Source organism: Oncorhynchus nerka, linkage group LG28, assembly GCF_034236695.1.
Source record: "Oncorhynchus nerka isolate Pitt River linkage group LG28, Oner_Uvic_2.0, whole genome shotgun sequence".
Taxonomy (NCBI): domain Eukaryota; kingdom Metazoa; phylum Chordata; class Actinopteri; order Salmoniformes; family Salmonidae; genus Oncorhynchus; species Oncorhynchus nerka.
The window spans coordinates 30,791,012-30,817,081 of record NC_088423.1 but is presented as its reverse complement, the minus strand read 5'-3'; the positions used below and the strand labels follow the sequence as shown (position 1 = coordinate 30,817,081).

The 26,070-nt window shown below is 43.3% G+C and overlaps 1 protein-coding gene across 1 annotated transcript in view; it reads right to left on the bottom strand.

Moving 5' to 3' along the window:
• Window positions 1-236: 236 nt before the first annotated feature.
• Window positions 237-26,070, bottom strand: part of LOC115113857 (zinc finger MIZ domain-containing protein 1) — a 219,891-nt gene continuing 194,057 nt past the window's right edge. Inside the window, 22 exon segments of the mRNA XM_065012756.1 lie at window positions 237-3,666; window positions 4,093-4,374; window positions 4,762-4,961; window positions 5,103-5,371; window positions 5,650-5,718; window positions 5,824-5,891; window positions 6,083-6,243; window positions 6,618-6,723; window positions 7,795-7,926; window positions 8,036-8,114; window positions 8,462-8,603; window positions 9,495-9,596; window positions 9,599-9,628; window positions 9,631-9,655; window positions 10,253-10,309; window positions 10,408-10,457; window positions 10,460-10,589; window positions 10,785-11,072; window positions 11,321-11,525; window positions 11,649-11,842; window positions 12,511-12,625; window positions 14,661-14,805. Of these exon segments, the coding sequence (XP_064868828.1) occupies window positions 3,559-3,666; window positions 4,093-4,374; window positions 4,762-4,961; window positions 5,103-5,371; window positions 5,650-5,718; window positions 5,824-5,891; window positions 6,083-6,243; window positions 6,618-6,723; window positions 7,795-7,926; window positions 8,036-8,114; window positions 8,462-8,603; window positions 9,495-9,596; window positions 9,599-9,628; window positions 9,631-9,655; window positions 10,253-10,309; window positions 10,408-10,457; window positions 10,460-10,589; window positions 10,785-11,072; window positions 11,321-11,525; window positions 11,649-11,842; window positions 12,511-12,625; window positions 14,661-14,805 (2,957 nt within the window). The 3' untranslated portion in view covers window positions 237-3,558.

The window sequence follows — 26,070 nt, the reverse complement described above, 5'->3', positions numbered from 1 at the left end:
TTTATATGTGATAGACAAGACTCTTCCTTTTTAAGGTAGTTTCAAACTGGGCATGCATGTAATACTCATATTGTTATGAAAGCTCTTAAACTGACTTGACTGCCAGTTGGTCTTCATAGATCTAGCATTCTCCACTGTGATTGCGTCTGGTGGATGGCGATACATTTACTGTCATTAAAGTTACATAGAGGATAGACGATGTAGGCTATTGGAAAACCAAGACCATGATGCATGAGTTTCATTTGAATACATATTTATTAGATAAATATTAGGATGTCACGTCATCTAACTACATACAGTTTTGCAAGACTAAAAATCACAATTCTTTTTTTCTGACCAGTTTAGTATATGAAATGACTGTACACAGAATGTACAAAACAAAAAAAGACAACTGCCACCTGGTGTGTCAATCACTTCAGATTGTACCTCGGAAGTAATATTTTTTGCCTAATCGTGTAAAAACTGTAAATTTGACAAAATTGTACAAACTGTAAATTTTGTATCAACACTTTTTAGGAACCACTCATGGTTCCCACAAATCCCGATTGGTACCTCAAAATTTTCTTTATTATTTTGTTGTTGTAGCACCTTTATAAAGTACACAGGTAATAGAGAAATACACAGAAGTTGAATTTTACACAAAGAGAAACAAGTGTGTATTTTTTTTTCTTCCAACGGCCGTGTTTGAGAAGTAGATAATAAAGTATCTTACACAAATGAACAAATGTGGTCGGGGAGAGAGGACTGTACAGACTTTCTCAAACACGGACTCCTTTTCCCACAATTCAACAGTCTCTTCTGACAGGAGGATGCAAACTTTACAAATTCTAAATACACAATGCGTATCATTGTCCCCTGCGTGGGGAAAATGTCTACATTTCTGTAAGTTAATGTGTCTCTATTTGTCATTTACATAATGTACATGCATTCCTTAGACCCTCCAGACCCATTTCTTTCTCTTCTCTTGCATTTAAGTGGCCGAGTAGAGAGGGCCCAACATCTCCCATTTTCTTTCCATGAAAATACATTGCATCCTCTAACACACTCCACTTGTGTCCATTGACTGTCCAGCTACAGTTGTGTGTGGAGCCTGAACCTCGGACAAGACTCAAACCTCTATGTGGCGTATATAGAGAGTAACGTTGATAGACCAGACTTCAGCATCATGTCTACACAGATCTACAGAGCAGGGGAGTCAAAATACCTCACTGTGGCAGTGCATTGTCTTCAACAAATAGACAGACTAAAGGATCAGTTGTGTTCAGGTGATTCAACCAGCATTGGGGATCATTCCTAAATCCAAACAATATCCACGGATTGATCTAGAAATCTTCAATTTCATTTAGTAGGCTTACATAATCTGATGTAAACCAAATTATGATTATTCTCACAAAGTCACTTAATAGATAAACAAAGTAATAACTTAAAATAGGAGAAGAATATCAAAAACGCTACGAGGATAGAATAATACACATGATGATCTTGTGTTGTACAAAAGAGAGTAGCACAAAAATGTCAAAGAACTCACATTCAATTCCAGAGGGTATTAGACTTTTGACTTAAAACAAAAAAAGACTGGGGGTAAAGTCACTTTTCCCTCAATACATGAGCAAATATATTTAAAGCATACATTGTCAGGATGATAACAATGAAAATTATTGTCTTTATAAACCATTGTGGGATCATGTGTGCTTTTCCTTTTTTTTTAAGATGACAAAATACAGTTTAACAGTAACAAGACACAGAAAATGCAGTGCAACCACACATTTATTCAGAATAATGTTTGATGGGTTCCCTAGGAGTATGCTTAAAGCATAGAAGGGCATCATTCATACATTATAGTAATGTCCAGGCCAACTCCTACAAACTGTGGGATAACTTTGGTGATGTATCACGCATGGCAATTTTCCAATGAACAGTCAAAGTGGAACAAACATGAAAATAAAAAAGTTGGACAATACATTACCATTAACCAAAATCATTCCTTTGCAAGAAAATGTCAAATAAAATCACGATAAAAAAAAATGCAATGACTATAAAATAAAAAAGACAATATTCTTTCCCTCTAATTTAGAACAGAGGCCATTGGCACACATGCACTTCTTAACACATGGTAGAGCCAAACCGTACAGTATGGTTACAGGAGCAATCGCAGGCCTGTAGAACAGAGGAAGACTCACCTTAAAGAGGGAGAAACAGGCTAACTTTCATTCTGGCTCTATTACAAGGGCCCAATATCTTTTGCAACACTAGATGTTTCTGTCTATTATAGACTAAACAGGGACTTCTCTTTTTCCTTCAATCTCATCCTCACTCTTTCTCTTGCACACGCACACACACACGCACACGCACACACACATACACACTCTCTCTCTCTCCCACACAATTCTATATCATTCTAACCCAAAACTAATGTATTGGTAAAATTCATTTTTGTATAGCCCACAGCCTGACATGGCATTGTACTGCAATATCAGGGAAGAGAAACTTTAACAACATTGGACGGGTTGATGGACAGACAGAATAGTTAACAGTGCTGATTCTTCGATAGACTGGGTTGGGCTAGCTAGAAGGTTAGAATCCTCCCCAACAGGCCTTGGTCTCTCCTCTCAGTGCTCTGCCTGTGATGTGGTGTGGGGCTGTCTGTTGTGCTTCAGTAGAATGGATGGAACGGACCCAGTGCTGACTGACTGATGTCACGATGGAAACACACTGTGGGCTAAGGGTCAGAGGTTATAAGAACACACTTTATTTAGGTCAAAGGTCAGGTGTTAAAGGTCGTGGTCTCAGGGGATCAGGGCTTGGAAGAACACACATCAAAATAGGATTGATAGAAACACTGGCCAGGACAAAAAGATTACTTTTCTTTCCTATTATTGTATGTTTTTCTTTGTTTTTGTATAATGGGGGAAATAAGAATGATAAAACAATACTACAACACTTTTTCCTAAAAGCCCACACAGAGAGTTCGGCCTGTGAGGTCATACGCATAGAACGTGATTAATAGCTGCACAGTTTTCTTTCGATATAATATCACTTAAGGACTAGACAGCCGACATTGGCTGTCGATGTGTTGTCGTCGGCCAGTGGAGCTCCGCAGCTCCGCGATTCTTTACATGAGGAAGAGTGTGTGTGAGGAAGTGAGGACATGAGTGCATTTCCTGTTTCCTGTCTCTTTCACACACAGCGTCCACTCCCTGACATCCAGACTGTCATCCTCATCATCATCTCATGGTCTGACAGATGACCTCATGCCACCTACACGTCTATGCCACAATTGACAAAACATTGTGTGTGTGTGTGTGTGTCCGACGGGGTGTGAACCCGGGTGTGTAGGAGGTGTGACAACTGGGGGTTTGAACTTTGAACCCTGGGTCTGAAGTGCACTACACATTGGGTAAGTCCACTCGGAAGAGTCCCCACTACCAGTCCATATGAGGATGACGGTGTGTCTATGGACTCTATGGAGAGTCCAGCTGGTTGGACACACAGCCTGTGGTGTGTGTGTGTCTGTAGAGAAGATTTGGGTTTGGCTCGAGGGGTGAGGGAGGCGAAAGGTTAATTGTTCTCGAAGAGGGAGAGCAGGTCATCGTTGCTGTTGGAGGGGAGGTCCGGGGGGTCCAGATAGGACAGGAGCTCGTCTGGGTTGGCCAGCTCTGGAAGCAGCTGTAGAGAGAGAGACAGAGAGAGAGAGGTAGATAAGAGAGGGAAGGAGGAAGAGCCAGAGAAAGGGAAGATGAGGGAGAGAGGAAGAGAGCGAGAGATGGTGTGAGAGAGGTAGATGAGGGAGGGAAGGAGGAAGAGCCAGAGAAAGGGAAAATGAGGGAGAGAGGAAGAGAGCGAGAGATGCAGTGAGAGCGATAAGGGAAGAGAGACAATAATTAAGATGCATATTGTCAATAGACTTCTCATTTCTATCCAAGAGTCTTTTTAAACAACTAAAGGTATTAGCATAGCAGTTGACATGCTCCTTCAAACCAAAGCTAGGTAATGAGAGAAGCTTTAGCAGACGATGCTAATGCTAGCTAAATGACGTTTGCACCTGTTTGCGCATGCATCCTAAGCACGATGTCACAATGATGTCACACTTACATCTAGAGAGGGCTCGGGCATGTCACCACTGATTTGACCTTCAATGCCCGAGGAGGGGTTAAAGTTCAGATCGCTGTGCTGGTGGCTGTTCTGGCCTTGCTGCAGCTGGGGAGGCGGGGCCTGCTGGCGAGGGGGCAGCAACGATTGGCCGCTGTGATGTAACGACTGCCCTGATTGGCTGCCACCGTGATGTATCAACTGGCTGTTGGGGTGAGGAGGCGCGTGCAAGCTCTGCTGTTGCATGGAATTATGGGACTGATCAGTGCTGGAAGGATGAGACATCTAAGGAGGGAGAGAGGGATGGAGGGAGAGAGAGACGGAGGGAGAGAAAGAGAGAGAGACGCAGGGAGAGGAAGTAGAATGTGTTTAAAGAAAGCTCTGAGCTGACATGTAGAGGATGACATGAGCAAGGCTGCAAAGATAATCCTGAGCACAATGCCAAAGCTATCCTGATTGAGATCAGTGCTTTTTATGAACTACAAGGTCTTTGACAGGCCTGACATGAGATGATATACAACAAGTATTCCTATTCCTTTCATATGACATTTGTTGTACCTTCCACCTGGGCAATGTTTGGGTGTGGGTGTACTACTTTTCTATGAGGATCTTCAGCAACTCTGCAACTATGAGTGACCCTGGTGGTTGGTAGTGGAGGTGTAGGGGACTTACAGGGCCGTTGATGCCGTGGCTGAGGGGCTTGTCCTGGGATAGAAGACCCCCGGGGAAGTCTGGGGGGTGGGACAGCTGAGGGGTGTGGATAAAGTCACTCATGGGGGATCCTCCTCCTCTCGGTCCACCTCCACCACCTCCCCCGCCCGAGGGGTTACCGTGGGCGAAGTCAAAGTTCCCGTGACCGTGGTAAGTGTTGCCTAGCAGCACAGAAAAACATAAATAAGGGGAGGGCACTCTTAATGTTGTCTCACATACCTTGTTATGACTCTGGATTAGAGTGTCTGCTAAATACACAACATTTAACATGTTCAATACCTGAATTCTGAAATTGGTCTTACCTGGGCCTCTCGGGCCACCGTACTCCCCTGGGTTGCCCCCGGCGCCGATGCCCCCGTGCTGAGCAGGGCCTGATGGGTAATGGGAGGGGCCAGGGCCCAGCTGGGCGATCATCTCCATGACATTGGGCATGGTCATCTGGGAGGGGCTCATGGTCTTGAAGCGTTTGGCCAGTGGTCCATCAGGGTCTTCTTTAATATGGAGGTCAGATTTGATGGGCACTGGCCGCCAGCTACACGATGGGTCAATGTTCACCTCCTCAAACTCCGAACTACGGGAAGAGAAAGGGGACCTTTTTATACAGTCCCATATGACAAAGGGTGGAGGAAGTGGAAAAGTCCAGTATTACGAAGACACTGTGGTAATAATAATATTGGGAATAGTGGAAAATAACATTTAGTCACTACAGGATGAAGAAGGGAATTGTTATGGTCCCTTATTACATAGACACTATAGAAATAATAGTGGGAAAACTGGATAAGAACATGAAGCACGGAAGGTTAATAATAATTATGAACTATTGTTAGTAATAAGGAAAAATAAACATACTTCTGGATGGCGTTGAGGATTCCCCACATGTACTGGTCCACCTCTAGACCCTCTAACAAGGCAGTTTTACTGTGAAGAGAGAAAAAGAGAGAGAAACACACATCATTTTAACTCATTCAAGAAGGAGACATAACTTTATTGACAAAACATAGTTTGGAAATGGTCATCACATACTTGCATACAGGACACCTCCACATCCCCCTCTCACAGTTCAGCTGCAGATACGACTCCAGATCAAAACACTGTGGTTAGACAAAACACTTATGAGTCTTCAGGTCTCAGGCAAGGTTACTCATCACATTAGCGTAGTTCACCGAACAACTGTGCTATAAGGGCCTAGAGTTTTTCCTGGTCTAGGCACATAGGCAAGGAAAACCCGTGGCCCTATCCAGCCATCTACCGTGTGAAAACATACCCCTTTCTCCCATCCTACCTGTACGTGTTTGCAGTCATGCCCCCTGGCGGGCAGCTGGATGCGCCTGAAGGTGATTGGACATTTGAGGGAGACTTTGATGGCGGTCTGCTCAATTCCGTCCTCCCCATTTAGACTGGTGTTACCCGACGAGGCCACAACGCTGCTGAAGTTCCTCTTAACTGGAGGGAGAGACGGAGATTAGAGTTAGATTAAAGTTAGATTAGAGTTAGATTAGAGTTAGATTACAGTTAGATTACAGTTAGATTAGAGTTAGATTAGAGTTAGATTACAGTTAGATTACAGTTAGATTAGAGTTAGATTACAGTTAGATTAAAGTTAGATTAGAGTTAGATTACAGTTAGATTACAGTTAGCCATATTAATGTAAAGGTAGTAAGATGGGGTAAAAGCTATATTAGTATAGTAGTAGTATAGTACAACATAATAGTGGTAACATGCTCTTGGTGATGCAGTGTTCTGCTGGCAGGAGTCAGAGTTATAGTAAAACAAGGTATCGACTATTGCAGTATAGTTGTGCAGTAACAGTAACATACTCTTGGTGATGCAGTGTTCTGCAGGCAGGAGTCTCTTCTTCAGGAGCCCTTGCAGGACGGAGCGGACTGAAGGCCTGTGGACCAGCTGCAGCACAAACAGGTGCGACTGCACATAGAGGAGGGAAATAACATAAATAACATCAAGACATAAATAACATAAAGACATAAATGACATAAAAACATAAATAACAAAGACAAAAATAAAATGAATAACATAGACATAAATAACATAATGTCATAAATAACATACATAACATAACATAGACATAAATATCATAAAGACATAAATAACATATATAACAGACATAAATAACATAATGTCATAAATAACATAATGTCATAAATAACATAAAGACATAAATAACATAAATAACAGACATAAATAACATAATGACATAAATAACATAAAGACATAAATAACAGAAATAACAGAATGACATAAATAACATAAAGACATAAATAACATAAATAACAGACACATATAACAAAGACATAAAGACAAAAATGACAAATAACAGACATAAATAACATAAAGACAAAAATAACATAAATAACAGACATATAACACAAAGGCATAAATAACATAAAGACATAAATAACATAAATAACAGACATATATAACAAAGACATAAATAACAAAGACATAAATTACATAAATAACATAAAGACATAAATAACATAAATAACAGACATATATAACAAAGACATAAATTACATAAATAACATAAAGACATAAATAATACAAAGACATAAATAACAAAGACATAAACAACATAAAGACATAAATAACAAAGACATAAATAACATAAAGACATAAATAACACAAAGACATAAATAACAAAGACATAAATAACAAAGACATAAATAACACAAAGACATAAATAACACAAAGACATAAATAACATAAAGACATAAATAACACAAAGACATAAATAACACAAAGACATAAATAACACAAAGACATAAATAACACAAAGACATAAATAACAAAGACATAAATAACAAAGACATAAATAACATAAATAACATAAAGACATAAATAACACAAAGACATAAATAACAAAGACATAAATAACATAAAAACTGGATGATGAACACGTTCAGTGTATCCTCTATATACATTTAAAATATCCCTTGTATCCTTTGCTCTGCATATTCTATTGAAATGTGTACTCACACAACAGCACGCGGTGACGGTGATCTGGATGGTGTTTCTGCCAGGCTGACACACTTGCTTCAGGTGCAAGGGTTTGTGGGACGTCTTGTTGTCGCCCCGCTCGATGGTCAGCGGTGTGGCGTTGACACTGACCTGGAAGGAAGGAGGACAGTGTGTGTGTGTGTGTGTGTGTGTGTGTGTGTGTGTGTGTGCGTGCGTACGTATCGGTATGCATGCTGCATGCGTACGTGTGTGTGCTGACCTGGACGGAGGCAGGCCAGTTGGTGTTCATCTGTCGGTCCTCATGGTGGTAACACTTGAACTGCAGCTCCAGGTCTGACCTAGAGGGGGCAAAGAGAAAAGGGCAGAAGTCAATACAGTCAAATACAAAACAGTTTTTCTTAATCCTCTGGGACACCCAGCCAGGACAGCACAGTTTTGTTCCAGTCCAGCACTAGCACACCTTATTCAGTTGGTCAAGGGTTTGTTAATATGCTTAGTTGAAAGTTCTTTCAATTATCAGGACTGCTATTGGCCAATATTGTACAGGGAATGCGAACAATGGCAACATTTTTTGTGACGATACAGAAATATGTCTGGTGTCTCACCTCCAGATGAGGGTCTGGTGTAGAAACAGTCGTAGGTGTATGTGTCTGTGTGTGTGTCCGTCTGTGTGTCTGTATCTCACCTCCACATGAGGGTCTGGTGTACCGACGGTCGTAGGTGGTAGACGTGGTTACTGACGGCGAGGTTGTGTTCCAACCGGAAAGGTTCCAACACCACGCCGTCCCGGACCGGGAAGGTCAACCGCAGCTCCTCGTTGGGATTGGCTGATGGGAGCGGAGAGACAGGACAGGAAGATAGGACGTCAGCTTTCCTTTTAACTGTATCTGTGGCAGTGGGGTAAGAGTTGTATATTGGTTTATTAACAGTCAGACATACAGGAGACAGTGGCTGGGGCACCAGGATACCACTGTGAGGTATTAACTAACTAACACGTGTGATATTTAAGTATTTAATTTATAATACATTTGCAAAAATGTCAAAAAAACGTTTTTGCTTTGTCATTATTGGGTATTGTGTGTAGATTGATGAGGGAAAAAAACAATTTAATACATGTTAGAATAAAGCTGTAATGTAACAAAATGTGGAAAAAAGTGAAGGGGTCTGAATACTTTCCGAATGCACTGTATCAGGGATGCATGTAGTTGTGATCAGGGTTGGACTCAATTCTATTTAATTTCCAGTCAATTCAGAAAGTAAACCAAATTCCAATTCCACATTTTCCCAATTTAAAAGGATTGCAAAGAATTGGAATTCCAGTGTACTTTCTGAATTGACTGGAATTGAAATGGAATTGACCCCAACCCTGTTAGTTATGTAGAGAAGCAGTCATGTAGTGAAGTAGTCATGTCTCAATGGCTTTGTATCTCATAAAAATTAAATAAACCTATCAATGTACTGCTAAAACCTGGTTGTGCAGGCATTGCTGGATTTTCAGCCAAAGGTATCGAAAGCGTTACTGACGGCTTGGTCTAGCTCTGCTGGACTGTCTGTAGACTAGCCACTGTGTGTGTATGTGTATGTGTGTGTGTGTGTGTGTGTGTGTGTGTGTGCGTGTGTGTGTGCGTGCGTGCGTGCGTGTGCGTGTGCGTGTGTGTGTGTGTGTGTGTGTGCGCGTGCATGCATCCATGTCTGGGTGCTCCAGTGTAAGTACTCACTGGGAGGTGGAAGCGCTGCCATATTTGGTTTCATGTCAGGCGGGAACGGGGGCTTGACATCCTGGTTGGGCGAGAGGTACGGGGGCATACTGCTTCCGGGGTCATAGGAGGAGTGGGGTTACCAGGCACCGGGAGTGGGGGTAGTTACCTGGCCTGGGGGCCTGCAGAGAAGGAGAGAGGTAAAGGGAGAGGGAGGGGAAAAGGAGAGAGGGAGAGGGGGAAAAGGAGAGAGGGAGAGGGGGAAAAGGAGAGAGGGAGAGGGGGAAAAGGAGAGAGGGAGAGGGGGAAAGGAGATAGGGAGAGGGGGAAAAGGAGAGAGGGAGAGGGGGAAAGGAGAGAGGGAGAGGGGGAAAAGGAGAGAGGGAGAGGGGGGAAAGGAGAGAGGGAGAGGGGGGAAAAGGAGAGAGGGAGAGGGGGAAAAGGAGAGAGGGAGAGGGGGAAAAGGAGAGAGGGGAGGGGGAAAGGAGGAGGGAGGGGGGGAAAAGGAGAGAGGGAGAGGGGGAAAAGGAGAGAGGGAGAGGGGGGGAAGGGAGGGGGAAAAGGAGAGAGAGGGAGAGGGGGAAGGAGAGAGGGAGAGGGGGAAAAGGAGAGAGGGAGAGGGGGAAAAGGAGAGAGGGAGAGGGGGAAAAGGAGAGAGGGGGAAAGGAAGAAGAGTGATACATACGGGTTAAAGAAAAACCATGAGAGATAGAGAATTCAAAGAACTCTGTTGGCATCTACATTTGCTTAGACAAAGGATAAAAAAGGAGGGCACATACCCCGTTGCCTTGGCTATATGAGTATCCACCTCTGTTCTGACCGTTGAATGGCTCTTGCTGTGAATGGAACAGACATCAATGGTTAAATGTACAGCTGCACAATGGGAGCAGGAGTAAATGGTCAAATGGTTATGTTAGTGTGAGGGAGCGCTCACCCTATAGTACTGTCCCATGGGCATGCCTTGCGGGTGGTACTGGCCTTGCCCCTGCCCCCGGGCATCCTCTGGCCAGGGTAGTTTGGGGAGGGCATCGGCCTGGGTGGGTTAGAGGTGGGGTACTGACTCTGCTGGGGAGGGAACTGACCGTTGGGAGCATACTGCTGACCCACGTAGTTTGGCTGTAGGGAAGAGAGGGAGAGGGAGAGAGGGAGAGAGAGGATCAATCAGCAACTTAATTATTCTATTAACATTTGTAAGAAAGGCATGCACTGCATGTTGGGAGGTACTATGAGAATATAATACTCAAAGGAAACCTACACCCCCCCACCCTAAACACACACATATCCCTCCCCCACACACACCATCCAACTCACCTCCCCAGGATAGGGCCTCTTCATGCCCTGCATAGGCATGGCCTGCCTGGGGCCTCCAGGTCCTCCGTAGCCCTGCTGGGGCATCCTCTGGCCATGGGCCCCGAAAGGCCCCATGCCTGGGGATTGAGTTTGGTTCATGCCCATGGTAGGCCCACCCATGCTCGGGTTGTTCATGGCCTGGCCCATGTTGCCTGGGTTCATGCCTCCAGGGGGCCCTCTGGGGCCGGGCTGGTTCATGAACTGGTTGTTGTAGGCCTGGCCTGGGCCCATCTGGAAGGAGGAACACATCTGGACGAAACACAAAGGAGGAAGAAAGGACAAAGAGTTACAGTTAAGTATGAAGTTGCAGGTTTGACTCCATGGTTTTAGTCTGTATTTAGTGTACAATGTATGTCGTAGTATCTGAGGCCCAAAACAAGATATTATAGGTAAGTAACTACATTTGTTTCTAACTTTTAGCAACCTGTATTATGGCAATGGTGTGTTTGTGTGCGTGTTATGATAACAGTGTTTGTACATGCGTGACGTGTCCATACCTGTCCATACTGGTTAATCTCTTTGTTCTGGGTCTCCTGCTGCATGGCTGCCACGGTAGCAGTTGCTGTGGCGGTTGCCGTAGCAGCGGCGGCGGCAACAGCAGCGGCAGCAGCAGCAGCTGCTGGTTGGGTGAAGTCGCCAGGCTGGCGGGAGTGTTGAGGCATGCCCATCCCCCCTGGGGGAGTGTTAGGACCACCTGGGTAACTATATAACGGAAACAATATGAATTAGAGCTGTGCATACTGTATGTGTTAAAAGCATAGAGTAAGAGTGAGATAGAGAATGTGTCCGTCTCAACTTCATTCATGTGTGTGTATGACCTCTTACCTCCCGCTGTAGCCCCCTCCACCGGGGTATCCCTGCCTGCCATACATCCCCTGCTGCATGTAGCCCTGACCCTGGCCTCCCTTGGCTGGGAACTGCTGCTGCTGGCCGGGAAACTGGGGGGAGTTGAGGCCTGCCGGACCCCCAGACATGGGGTTACCACCTGGGTTCATATGGCTGGAGCTGTTGGCCAACACCTGGGTGAAGAAAGGTCAAATCATCTCACTGATATTTTTTGTCTAACAACTGATCATTGATATAGTTTTTGATTAGACACAGCAAACAGTGTTAGGTCAAGCACAGAGATCCTAATATGTCATTCTATGATGCCAACTCACTGTGTGGGACTTCAACAAGAGATCTTTGATATAGGCCTAGCTTTTGGTGATACACACACAGCGAACCATATTTCAACCAACATCAGAATTCCAATGAACTCCTAGCCTCTAGCCCCTGGGAGCTTTTGTCAATCTGAGAGGAATGTCTAGGTAAAAGCAATATGGTGATGATTCCACCAGGTCCAATCAGAGGGCAAGATGTAACTACCGCCATATTACACCTATCCAATCATCTCAGATCTACACAAAGTGCCTAAGGAGACTTGGAATTCAGGGTCTGTCGTCGGTAGTTCAATTACTAGACTCAATACAAAGGTATACGAGCGTGTGTTGTGTGTCGAAAACATCAAATAGTGTGTACTGAAGTGTGTGTGTGTTGTGTGTCGAAAACATCAAATAGTGTGTACTGAAGTGTGTGTGTGTTGTGTGTCGAAAACATCAAATAGTGTGTACTGAAGTGTGTGTGTGTTGTGTGTCGAAAACATCAAATAGTGTGTACTGAAGTGTGTGTGTGTTGTGTGTCTCACCTGACTCTGTGACGTGTTGGTCACTCCCCACACGGTGGTAACAACAGACAATGACCCCGGGGGCTGGTTGGTGTTCTGTTGCCATGGAACTGAGTCGTAGGCAAATGACCCATCACTACAGAACAAATACGAACACACACATTACCCGAGAGATAGGCAATATGGACAAAAATCCATACCGCGATAAATTGCCTGAATTGATGTGATAACAATAAATATAATGATACGTTTATAACATTGATGTGATAACAATAAATATAAATATAAGTGTATAACATTGATGTGATAACAATAAATATAAATATAAGTGTATAACATTGATGTGATAACAATAAATATAAATATAAGTGTATAACATTGATGTGATAACAATAAATATAAATATAAGTGTATAACATTGATGTGATAACAATAAATATAAATATAAGTGTATAACATTGATGTGATAACAATAAATATAAATATAAGTGTATAACATTGATGTGATAACAATAAATATAAATATAAGTGTATAACATTGATGTGCACCATATTTTTTTGTAATGATCCTTTAAAGCCCTCCAGACAAAAACAAAATGTTCTTGTGTATTTCCACACTATGAGGTTGGAATAATACTGTTAAATTGTGGAAATTATGATCATTCCCTTTTAGTATAAGAGCTGTTTGAAAGACCGCCTGAAATTTCAGCCTGTTTTGGTGGGATGGAATTTTGGCCAGTGAATTAGGAATTAGAATTCTAAATAGGATTGGTGACATCACCATGCAGTAAATTAGTTAATAGACCAATAAGATAGAGAGTACCAAACCTCTCTGCCAATAAACAGTGTGGTAAAGTACTTAAGTAAAATTACTTTAAAGTACCAAGTATTTTGGGGGGATATCTGTACTTTACTTTACTATTTATATTTTTGCCAACATTAACTTTTACTTCACTGCATTCCTTAAGAAAATAATCTACTTTTTACTCGATACATTTTTCCTGACACCCAAAAGTACTTATTACATTTTGACTGGAAAACACACATACCAAGAGAGCCACACATCCCTACTGCCTCTGATCTGACGGACTCACTAAACACAAATGCTTCGTTTGTAAATGATGTCTGAGTGTTGGAGTGTGGCCCTGACTATCCGCCAATAAATAAATACAATTGTGCTGTCTGGTTTGCTTAATATAAGGACTTTTAAATAGTTTATACTTTTACTTTTGATACTTAAGTACATTTGATCAATTCCATTTATTTTTGATACTTAAGTATTTTTAAAAACCAAATACTTTTAGACTTTTACTCAAGTAGTATTTTACTGGGTGACTTTTACTCAAGTAGTATTTTACTGGGTGACTTTTACTCAAGTAGTATTTTACTGGGTGACTTTCACTTTAGTCTTTTTTTATTAAGGTATCTTTACTTTTACTCAAGTATGACAATTGAGTACTTTTCCCATCTCTGCCAATAAAATGTCATTTTCAGTTTCCCCCTCCCACTCAGACCACACCCAGACAGTCCTAGCAAAATTCTTGCTTGGGAAATTGCTCTTTGCTAAGAAGTTATTTTTGTTTCTCTTTAACCATTTTTTATTGAAAACAATTACAGTTAGATACTTGATTGTTATCCAGAAAATGAAATTGAAATAAAAACAGCTGCATTGGACCTTTAAACTACTACTTCTAGTTTGATGGTTGTAGCCATCGATTGTCCAAGTAACAATCACCTATATTAACAAACTTATTTCAGCTCAATCTTGACATTTCTCTAATATAGGCTGTTTATCGTAATGAGTAATATCAGCAAAATTCCGGCGATCAGTGATCATTTCAGTACATGTATCAGTACATGTATTTATTTGAGAAGGGACTGGGAGGAGGATATTCTAGGTTAAATAGAACATAGGGCATGATTTATATAGCTTACTTTGAGGGGGGAGAGGTGGGAGGAAACTGAGATTTAGGTAAACATTGTTAAAGTTAACATGAACAATCCAGTTTAAACCAGGGAACCAATGAGGGAGTGTGTGTTTAAATGTTCACACCTGTTGTGTAAGTGAAAATGAAAGTGACAATGTCTGCTTTTGTGTGAAACAGAAAACATATGCAGCAAAGTACACACTGACAGACGGACGGACGTGGGACACAGAAACACACACTGACCCATGTGAGAGTCCTCCAGGGGGTTTCATGGTGTTTATGCTGGGCTGCATGGGGACTTTGCCCTGAGGGGACTCGTTCTGTCTGCTCTTCTGGTGACGCAACAGCAGGAGGCGACCCAGCTCCTCGCACCACGATGACAGCAGGGCTACGGGAAAGAAAAACACACACACACACTCATGTGTCAGTCTAATAACCTAGGAAACACACACACACACACTCATGTGTCAGTCTGATAACGTAGGAAACACACACACACACACACACTCACGTGTCAGCCTAATAACGTAGGAAACACACACACTCATGTGTCAGTCTAATAATGTAGGAAACACACACACACACACGTCAGTCTAATAATGTAGGAAACACACACACACACGTGTCAGTCTAATAATGTAGGAAACACACACACACGTGTCAGTCTAATAATGTAGGAAACACACACACTCATGTGTGAGTCTAATTACGTAGGAAACACACACACACATGTGTCAGTCTAATAATGTAGTGAACACACACACACACGTCAGTCTAATAATGTAGTGAACACACACACACACACACGTGTCAGTCTAATAATGTAGGAAACACACACACACGTGTCAGTCTAATAATGTAGGAAACACACACACACGTGTCAGTCTAATAATGTAGGAAACACACACACACGTGTCAGTCTAATAATGTAGGAAACACACACACACGTGTCAGTCTAATAATGTAGGAAACACACACACTCATGTGTGAGTCTAATTACGTAGGAAACACACACACGTGTCAGTCTAATAATGTAGTGAACACACACACACACACACGTCAGTCTAATAATGTAGTGAACACACACACACACACACACACACACAACACACACACACACACACACACACACACACACACACACACACACACACACGTGTCAGTCTAATAATGTAGGAAACACACACACGTCAGTCTAATAATGTAGGAAACACACACAGGTCAGTCTACATATACAACTTTACACTTTAACTACAGTCTGTCGGTCTGCTAAAACAGTCTTTAGTATGTCTCCAATATGTCAGTTTGAAGTAAGTCAGTTTCTATTACCAAACATTAGGATCTTATGATATTGTTTTCCTGACTACTTCAGCAAAATGATTTGGACTCTGAAAGTCTCCACAGCCACTTCTGCCATCAGAAAAACAAACAAACAATTGCCCATCAAAAATGCTTGATCAGAACTATTCATCTGAAATATCTCAATTGATTACTCAACTCTCTGACTATGTTCTGCCCACTACATTTGAGTGCTGCCTCTCACTCTTCAAGATGGACTGCAGTTCTGCCTCCTGCCACATTGAGGCACCCTAACACAGTAATCCCAGCCTGTCTGTTGCTGTCTGTTTGCCAGTGTAGATCTCAGTGACTGATGGAATGAATCACACAGTGTTTATCTGCAGTACATCAGCTCTGATCGCTCTAGAAGAGAGTCCTCTGGCTTTCTGAAGAGGAATGGTAACATGCAGAGCGAGAGAGAGGGGGGTGGGAAAAGAGAGAGAGGGAGAGATTGAGATGGAGACAGAGAGAGAGAGAGAGAGAGAGAGAGAAAGAGAGAGATGGATATGGGTTAGAGAGCATATACCCGTCCTCTCCCCTCCTCTTTCTTTCACCCCCTCTTCCTCCCCTACGTCCCCAATGACTAATCAGATTGCTCAGCGTTCTCAGTCATCTTCTACTGTCTGCTCCACCAGGCTGCAGGCAAACATCATTATGAATGGTGTGCGATGCACTGTACATAAGAAGAGTTATGGACTTAATGTCTAACATCTTAACACAGAAAATAAGCTCAAAAGGTGTTTGAGATCAAACAGCAAAGCCTTAATTGAGCCATGCATAAAGGAGAGGAGAGAGAAGAAACGAGAAGAGGAGAGTTGACCACAGCAGAGCAGACTGAGCCACATTGAGCCAATCTCTGAGAAGTCAGTCTCAGGCTCCCAGCAGGTTTCTGCCAGAGCCAGAGGGAGGAGAGACTCAGCCCTCCTACTTAAAGTGGAATTATTCCACCCTGCCATTACAGAGAGCTTATCTCCCCACTTAATCACCACCTCCGTCCTCCCTCCGCACGCCCAGCCTGTCGCAAGACCTGGCAAACTGCTATTTACACCCATAGAGTTCTGGTCAAAAGTAGTCACGGAAGGGTTAAGTACTCTGCTAGTATCCTCACTCTCTCTCACTCTGTCTCTTTCTTTCTCCCTCTGTTCTACAGTAATTAGCATTCGGAGTTTCCTTGTAATGGAGGACTTGCCCTCTATCATTAGTTAATGGAAACAGCAGCCTGTTGCCCCGGGTTACACTTCCTGCTGTTCACACAGGCTGGATGACTCAGGTAATTTAGCTAGTGGATATTCTCCTCTTCTACAGTTAAAGGTACAGTCCACATGACGACATCATTATATCTTTCTCTCTGTTGTTGACACTGCAATGTCTCAGCACTTGTACATGATAAACAGCAAGTTTAAAAGACCAGACCACACATTTCCACTGAACGTACAGTATGGATGAATGCAGAAAGCAGTGATGTCACAGACTAGCCTATATTACAGGCTTGACTGTGCAGCCCACATTACTCACAACACTCTGATATAGACACACATGCAGATCAGCTCACGTACAGTACACTACAGATAGAGGTAGTACTACATAGTACACACAGATATGAGACAGTACACTTTCTCAGAACATGAAAACCGTACATTGGACGCCGAATACACGCATTGTCAAAAGCCTATACACATACAACGTGTGATACAAGACAAAAAAAGCTATTTCTATGAAATCATAATCTATATAAAGCCCCAGCCAGTATGCTGTGTAATGTGGGCAGGATAATGTGTGCAAAATAAGAAATATGGAGAGAGGACATCGAATCCTCTTGAAATCAAAAGGTCTGCATCCAAAATGGAACCCTATTCCCTATATAGTGCACTACTTTTGTCAAAAATAGTTCCCTTAAAAGGGAATCGGGTGCCATTCGAGATGCAGACAAAGTCATGCTTCTGCAAAACCGTAATGGAACCCATTTAGCAGCCAATGATATCCTTCCCAGCCAATGATATCCTTCCCAGCTAATGACCCTCCACTCTCTCTGAGAGCCTCTGCCCAACCAGAAGCACATCCAATGGGTTTATAATCCCTCTCCATGACTCTGGGGCAGATTCAATCAAAACCACACTGCAGGAAAAACCAGCACAGGGTAAATAATCACATTCATTTTATAAACGGTCTGTTTTTCATTTGTTTACTGAAACACAACTGTTCAGGTTTTCTCATAGTGCGAGTTTGATTTGATCTCTGTGAGCATACGGAGCATACAGATGGAGGGGTGGAGGTGGAGTAACGATAAGCGGTCGGATGCTGGAGCCAGAGAGGGATGGATGGAGGGAGGGATGGAGCGAGGTTAGCTACCTGAGTCACTCTGACATCTCCTGCAGGTGTTGGTTTCTGTAGGGTTCAAATTACACATTTTACTGGGGAGGGAGGGGTTAATCACGAACAAAACACAAAATGCAGCAGCAACAGTCAAGTTAAACGTGCAGTCTGCAATTTCTGTGTCTTGTATCCCTATGTGTGTGGCACTGCCACCAAATCCACAAACAATCGAGGCTCAAAGTAAACACACACACAAAACAGATGTTAGGCCCGCCTAAGAAAAAAATAAACGCAGGCTCATTTAAGCCAATCACTCGCAAAGAGCCTACCCTTCCACCCTATAGGGTCAGACTACATAGATATATATATTTGCTTTATATGCATTTGATATGAATACTTGACTGACAAAGAGATCCAGAGAGATGGATAGCCATGCACTATGCTCTTTAAAAAGGCAAAGAAGTTTAAAGTCATAGTTCTGTAGTGATAGAGATGAAGAGTTCTGTTAGTCCTACCAAGTCAATATATTTGTCTGAAATGCTTCATTGACCACACAAAGATATATGTAGAGAGGTGGAGAGCCATGATGGATGATGCCCTAAGTAGAAAAATAAAAATACATGCACATTTATTCTGGTTGACTTCAACACAATACAGTTTTCATTCTTTAGAGGGCACACAGATAGGATTACATCACGCTAGTTTCCAGATTGCAATGTAGCCTAGAGTGAAGGCATAGGGGTCATGACCTGCATTCAGACTGTTAAGAGACTGACATATGATGCTTTGCCAGGAATTACCCATGATACGCTATGATTAGAAGTATGTCCTTATCCAATCACTAACCCTGGGGTCAGGACCTTCCCATCTGCACTATAGCATTTTCACAGCACAGTAACTTTAGACTCACACATACGTGCACTAGCTGTGAGGATCCAGTGGTTAGAACACATTAGATGGATAAGATTGAACAATATCCTGAGGCTAAAGGGATACTCTGGGATTTTGGCAATGACAGATGAACTTGTGGATACCATTTTTATGTTAAGGAAATTAGAGGTAGTTTTGCGAGTCAATGCTAACTAACATTAGCACAATCACTTCCAGTCATTGCGCTAACACTAGTAAGCAATTGTGCTAGTGCAATTTAGCGACTTCCCTCAGACTGCACGTAGACATAAAAATGGTATCCACGAGTTCATTTGACTCTGGGGAAGTAGATAAAAGGCCCCATTGCCAAAATCCCGAAGTAACCCTTTAAGTCAGCGGCCTAGGCTTCTTACAGAAGAGGAAACAGGGTGGCCACACAAACTAGCTGTGAGGATGCTGGTGGTTGCAGTGGTTAGACATGGAGCACATTAGATGTACAGGAAACAAACAACAGTGCAGCTCAACAGATCAACAGTGTTCACTGGGGACTGCACCCTGTGTGTCTTAATGAATCCCCCACTGTCCTCCCAGTACTACACAATCTTACTGGACAAGCAGCCAGTACTATACAATCTTACTGGACGAGCAGCCAGTACTACACAATCTTACTGGACGAGCAGCCAGTACTACACAATCTTACTGGACGAGCAGCCAGTACTACACAATCTTACTGGACGAGCAGCCAGTACTATACAATCTTACTGGACGAGCAGCCAGTACTACACAATCTTACTGGACGAGCAGCCAGTACTACACAATCTTACTGGACGAGCAGCCAGTACGACACAATCTTACTGGACAATCAGCCAGTCTCTCTGAAGCAGAGCTCAGGTCAGTGAGTCAAACTGTGGCCCCAGTAGGTCAAGCCCTGGTCAGCTGATATGTCTCTGTCTGTCCTGTGCAGTGCTGCTAGGCTGCAGTCATGCTCCAAGACACAGTCCCTTGGAACCACTCCAAGACACAGTCCCTTGGAACCACTCCAAGACACAGTCCCTTGGAACCACTCCAAGACACAGTCCCTTGGAACCACTCCAAGACACAGTCCCCTGGAACCACTCCAAGACAGTCCCTTGGAACCACTCCAAGACACAGTCCACTGGAACCACTCCAAGACATAGTCCCTTGGAACCACTCCAAGACATAGTCCCCTGGAACCACTCCAAGACATAGTCCCCTGGAACCACTCCAAGAAATAGTCCCCTGGAACCACTCCAAGACATAGTCCCCTGGAACCACTCCAAGACATAGTCCCTTGGAACCACTCCGAGACATAGTCCCCTGGAACCACTCCGAGACATAGTCCCCTGGAACCACTCTGAGACATAGTCCCTTGGAACCACTCCAAGACATAGTCCCCTGGAACCACTCCAAGACATAGTCCCTTGGAACCACTCCAAGACATAGTCCCCTGGAACCACTCCAAGACATAGTCCCTTGGAACCACTCCAAGACATAGTCCCCAGGAACCACTCAAAGACATAGTCCCTTGGAACCACTCCAAGACATAGTCCCTTGGAACCACTCCAAGACATAGTCCCCTGGAACCACTCCAATACATAGTCCCCTGGAACCACTCCAAGACATAGATATACTGTGCAGGTCTACATTTCTCATAATCTTATATAATGAATCACACTCATATTGCAGTGCTTTAAGATTTTACATTGAAACAAACATGCAAGTTCTGAGTTGTAAAACATGGAGAGAGAAAATCTAATTCCAAAGTTTCCCCATCAATGAAGCCATCAGGAGCTTCCATTCTAGTCAGTCTAAGTCTTTCCATGCTTTCAGACACGAAAACCCTCCTTTTATCTCGAGCCACAGCAGGGGACCCTATTTAAACTCAAAGCCAGACTGGGATTGCCTGACACACACATGCATACACACTCATAATAATCTCAGATGCACACAAGCAAACACACACATCACAGAACCATGAACACATCCAAACACCTTCCGATGTCTCTTCAAGCAGACAGCTCAACTCACAGATACGCTCACACGTGGTGCACACACACACACACACAGGCCATGTCCGAAATCTGGCTTGTCTACTACTTACCGAAACTCCATCCTGTGTACTGGGTCGTTCCACTAATTAGGTGACTTTTGAGTAGTGTAACTTGTTGAAAAAATGTGTTATTTCACCAAATTTTAACATTCTGCCGAGAGCACATGTTCAACTTAATAAAAAAACACTTATCATCTAATGTTACATTTAAAAAAAAGACTATTAGGTGCTTATTAAGTGCTAAATAACTTAACAGGGCTGACTGTAACAGGACTGTCTGTAACAGGGTTGACAATTTCATCTTAATGGAAGCTTGTTGTGTGCAACAGGGAGGGGCAATTGAATGCAAGCTTCACTAAACATTTCTAACCTGTCTATCTATGGGTGTCAGGGTTGACGTGTACCACTCGGCCCTTTCAGTTTTCCACCACAAAACACCAGGAAATGGCCAAAAAGAGTAGAACCAGCCCACATGCTTTTACACTAGGATTTGACTATTAGATGTTCAATGTCTCTTTGAATAAAACATTTAAAAAAGGAGTGGTTTCACCACATTAAAACAAGAGTTCAGTTCACGTAACAGGGTTGACCTTAAAATGAGGGACAGGTTGTTGTATTTTTTACCTTAAAATGTATGATGAATAACATGAAATAAATAATAGTCTTCAGAAATGAGTGTCAAAGCAACAAAATAACTAGGGTTTTACAATGATGGTGAAACTTTGGGGTTAAGTGGGTTCCTAGAAGTCAGAGGTTGCACAGAGGGACATGTCAAAATGCTGAACTTTGGCAAGTCGTTATTCATATTCAAAATCAGATTTATAGAATTTTCCATGTGGTAAATATTAAAGGGCGCTTCATTTAATATAACATGCTTTCAAAAAATGCTATATTTGTGCACAATTTCCACTTAAAATATCAAAGGGACTAATTTCATGGAATGACCCTACTAATCGTACTACATACTACTTAGAACATACTGTTTAGTAACAACGATGCAGTAAGCTACAAATATCAACATACTAGGCTTATCCTACTGAGAATGCATCATCTAATGCGCAACTGCGTTGATTCCCGCCATTCCTTCATTTTGGTAGTGTCCCCTCAGCTGATTATCAGCTGTTGTCAGACACGTGGGTCTCGAAAGACAATTCTCTTCCTCAATAGTGTGCAGCGAATTGTACTAGATGAAAAGGCAAAATTAGTATGACATCCTGGCATTTTAGCATACTCAATACGGGTATTCGGACACGGACTCACATTCACACACCGCTCTCAGACTTACCCAGAGTCAAGAAAAGTCCCAGTGTGTCTCATCTCATTGTCGTCATGGCACAGGGAGAGAGAGAAGGCTCTGATGTCAGAACACAGCTAAGCTCCCACAGAGGCCAATGGCAACGCTCTAGCTTATTTTATTTCTCCCTTGTTTTAACTCTCTTTCCTCTGCCCTTTCTTTTATCTTTCACTCTGTTTTTGCTTTTTCTCTCCCTGCTGTCTCTCTCCCTCTTCCCCTGCCTCTCTGTTTCCCCTCCCCTTCTCGATCTCTCTTTCTCCCTTGCTCTCTCTTTCTCCCTGTTGTCTCTCCCTCTTCCTTCTGCCTCTGTTTTTTCTCTCTCTCTCTCTCGCTCTCTCTCTCTCCTTCCTGTCCAGTGTCGGCACAATGCACATCTATTATTTAGAAGCAGTCTCCCGGTCTCCCCGGCTCAGCCAATCAGAGAGCTTGCGCCATAGTAATGGGTTCCTGCCTCCTGCTGTACCTGCTACCAGCTCCAACTGGCTCCACAGATGACAGGATGGAGGGAGGGAGGAAAGGAGGGAGAGAGAAAGGGAAGGGAGAGGAGGAAGGGGAAGGGGAAGAGAAGAGAGTGAGGGAAAAGGAAAGAGTCAGAGAATGAGAGGGGTAGAAACAGGGATTCCTCACCTCTGTCGTGTGGTGCTGTTATTTATGCCTCTTTGTTTTTATTCACTAGTGATCCATTGCACTGCCCCTGAAGCTCCAATCGCGCATACAAACACACACACAGGCACGTATGTACATATACACACACAAACTCTCTCTTGCTCTCTCTCAGACACACAGACAGCCCCACAGACACTTAGCTAGCGGGGAGGAAGGAGAAAAAAACGCAGCCAGCTCACATTTCTGACTTGCAGAAGTGGGTGGGACCTAACATGCTAGATAGACAGTATCCTGGCCAAAGGCCAATGCATCAGAGACAGGGGGAGACACAAACAGAGAAAGAGTGAGCGAGAGAGAGAGAGAGAGAGAGAGAGAGAGAGAGAGAGAGAGAGAGAGAGAGAGGGGGCGCACAGGCCTACAGAGGACCATCATTGACACACGGAGGTCTGATGCAGCATTTCACTGTGTGAAAAGTGCAATGTGAAACAGTTCTTCACCCAAGGTTTGTACGCTGTGATATCCTCCCTTCGCACTTTTCCTCCACAAAAGAGACCGGCTAAGTCAGCACTGTTCTATTGAAGTTCAGCTTTGGCATTAGCAAAATGACTTTTTACATTTCACTGTAAATGTGAACCAATGAATCACCTAATGTAAAATATTATAACATCATAAGTACGTAAAATAAACATTTTCCTCCGTACCCTTTGAAAACGGAACACTTATCTGTTTCAGGGTTTTACTAGTTTGAAAAGTTTACTTTTACGTTGCAAAGTGATTTCATCATTAATATCATCTCATTTAAGGAGGCAAAGCTTAGTGTCAGACACACACACTATAAATAGCCCTATAGCAACATCAGTTAATAATGCAGTAGTAGGACTGCTCTCTCTCTCTCTCTCTCTCTCTCTCTCTCTCTCTCAACAAAGGAGAACTTAAAAAGGAGAACTAGCACTCTGCCTCACGCAGCTACAGGGAAACAGAGAACTTACAGAGAAGGAGGAGAGAGAGCAGAGAACGGGTGAGTGTGTGTTTATGTGTGTGTACAGAATATGTTTTGCTTGTGAGTTACAGCCTGCCTCACACTGGAAGCAATCCGTCACTGTTGACACGCTGCATTTGTTGCTTTCCCTGACGTGTGACAGCAGATTTCCCAGGGAGCATGCTTTGTTGATTTACTCAGTGCTAACAGCATTCCATAGTCCTGCCCGGCCTGACTGGCCCAACATTCTCCACACACAGCCCTGCCTGGCCTGACTGGCCCAACATTCTCCACACACAGCCCTGCCTGGCCTGACTGGCCCAACATTCTCCACACACAGCCCTGCCTGGCCTGACTGGCCCAACATTCTCCACACACAGCCCTGCCCGGCCTGACTGGCCCAACATTCTCCACACACAGCCCTGCCTGGCCTGACTGGCCCAACATTCTCCACACACAGCCCTGCCCGGCCTGACTGGCCCAACATTCTCCACACACAGCCCTGCCCGGCCTGACTGGCCCAACATTCTCCACACACAGCCCTGCCCGGCCTGACTGGCCCAACATTCTCCACACACAGCCCTGCCCGGCCTGACTGGCCCAACATTCTCCACACACAGCCCTGCCCGGCCTGACTGGCCCAACATTCTCCACACACAGCCCTGCCTGGCCTGCTCAACATTTCGTACGTCTGAGATCAGAGAGGGGGACAGTCAGTGGAGGGACACTCCCAACTAATACAGAACCCTGGCCAACTCTCTCTGTCCCCATATTCCCTTCACATCCAAGTTAATTGACATTATTTTTTCTCTACCTCTCTTTTGTACCTTCACATCCAAGTTATAACTTCTCTCCTTCTCCTTCTCCGCTCCTCTACTCCCTTTCCCCTCCACTCCAAACAAATACATCCTTAACAGCCTTCTCTCCCTTATTTGTCCCAAGTTATACCTTTTCACAACCCTCTCGATTTCACTTTAGAGACGACAGTGATAGATTTGTAACAAGCAGCAGAGAGAGAAACAGGAGGAGAGTTATCCCCTCACTTGAATGCTTTATACAGTCTCTGAGCTGTATCTACAGCTCTATCGCTCAGTAGCAAATGTGTCAGAAGGAAATCAAGAGAGAGTAGCATCACTGTTGGCTAACTTGGCTGCAGACTGCAAAATCAAGATATGCAGGAACTAAAACTTTGGCTGCACACTTGTCTTAGTCATGCAGTCTCTTGCACTCTCCATATAGTCTACCCCTCCCCCTAAACCCAAAAGGCAGTTTCGTTGTGGTACATATATGAATAAGGTCACATGGCTGTTTCAAATTCAAGCCCTGAATGAGTGATATTAAATACTTCTCTATTGCAAAACATTTAATATTCAATAGAATCCAATCCGATAACTTTGTATTTATTTGCCAGAAACTATACTTTTTTTTTAATTTAAGGGAAAACAAGCAAGATCCTGCATCTTTCTACGACCTTTAGTATCTATCCTCTGCCAACAATAACCAAACATTGTTGACATTCTGCTGTACTGTAGGGTAGTAATCACTAGCCTACATGTTATGCCATGACTTGTTGAAAGAAATAATACATAAAGCATCATTTAAAAAAAAAATCATCCTCGGTCACACCTTGAAATCAACCCGAGAACAACTCCAAACTCGCCCCTCTCCGGAATTCAGAAAAGGATTTGGCGGAAATATTTCTTCATGCAAATATGTAAGCAGTGAGCATTATGAGCGAGAGGTGTAAATGTCTGTCGGCGTTGTCATTTTGAGGGACACTAATGTGTTTGTTGAATGTCACAGAGACAGCTTCAGGAAAGGACGGACATGATCTGAGACAGGTGAATGATTGACTGACTGCTGCCACTAGAGAGGAACCAAGAACTAGTTTGGTAACCATAAATATCCACTGGTCTGCACAGTACAACACCTACATGTGAAACACCTCATAATGCTCTGTGCCTTACGTCTATCCACTTCCCCTTGTAGGCATATGTCTGAGGAAGGCTATAAATAACTAGCAAATGAGTCAGTTAGATGAATAGGCTTCCTTTTTGAAACAGTTAATTACCAATAAATATATTTTTTCTATGAAGACCTAACCTTTTAGGTAACTTTTTTTTAATCATTTTAAGTTATGTTGAGGCTACCATAGCGTTGCCAGTTGATCTTGACAGTGGCA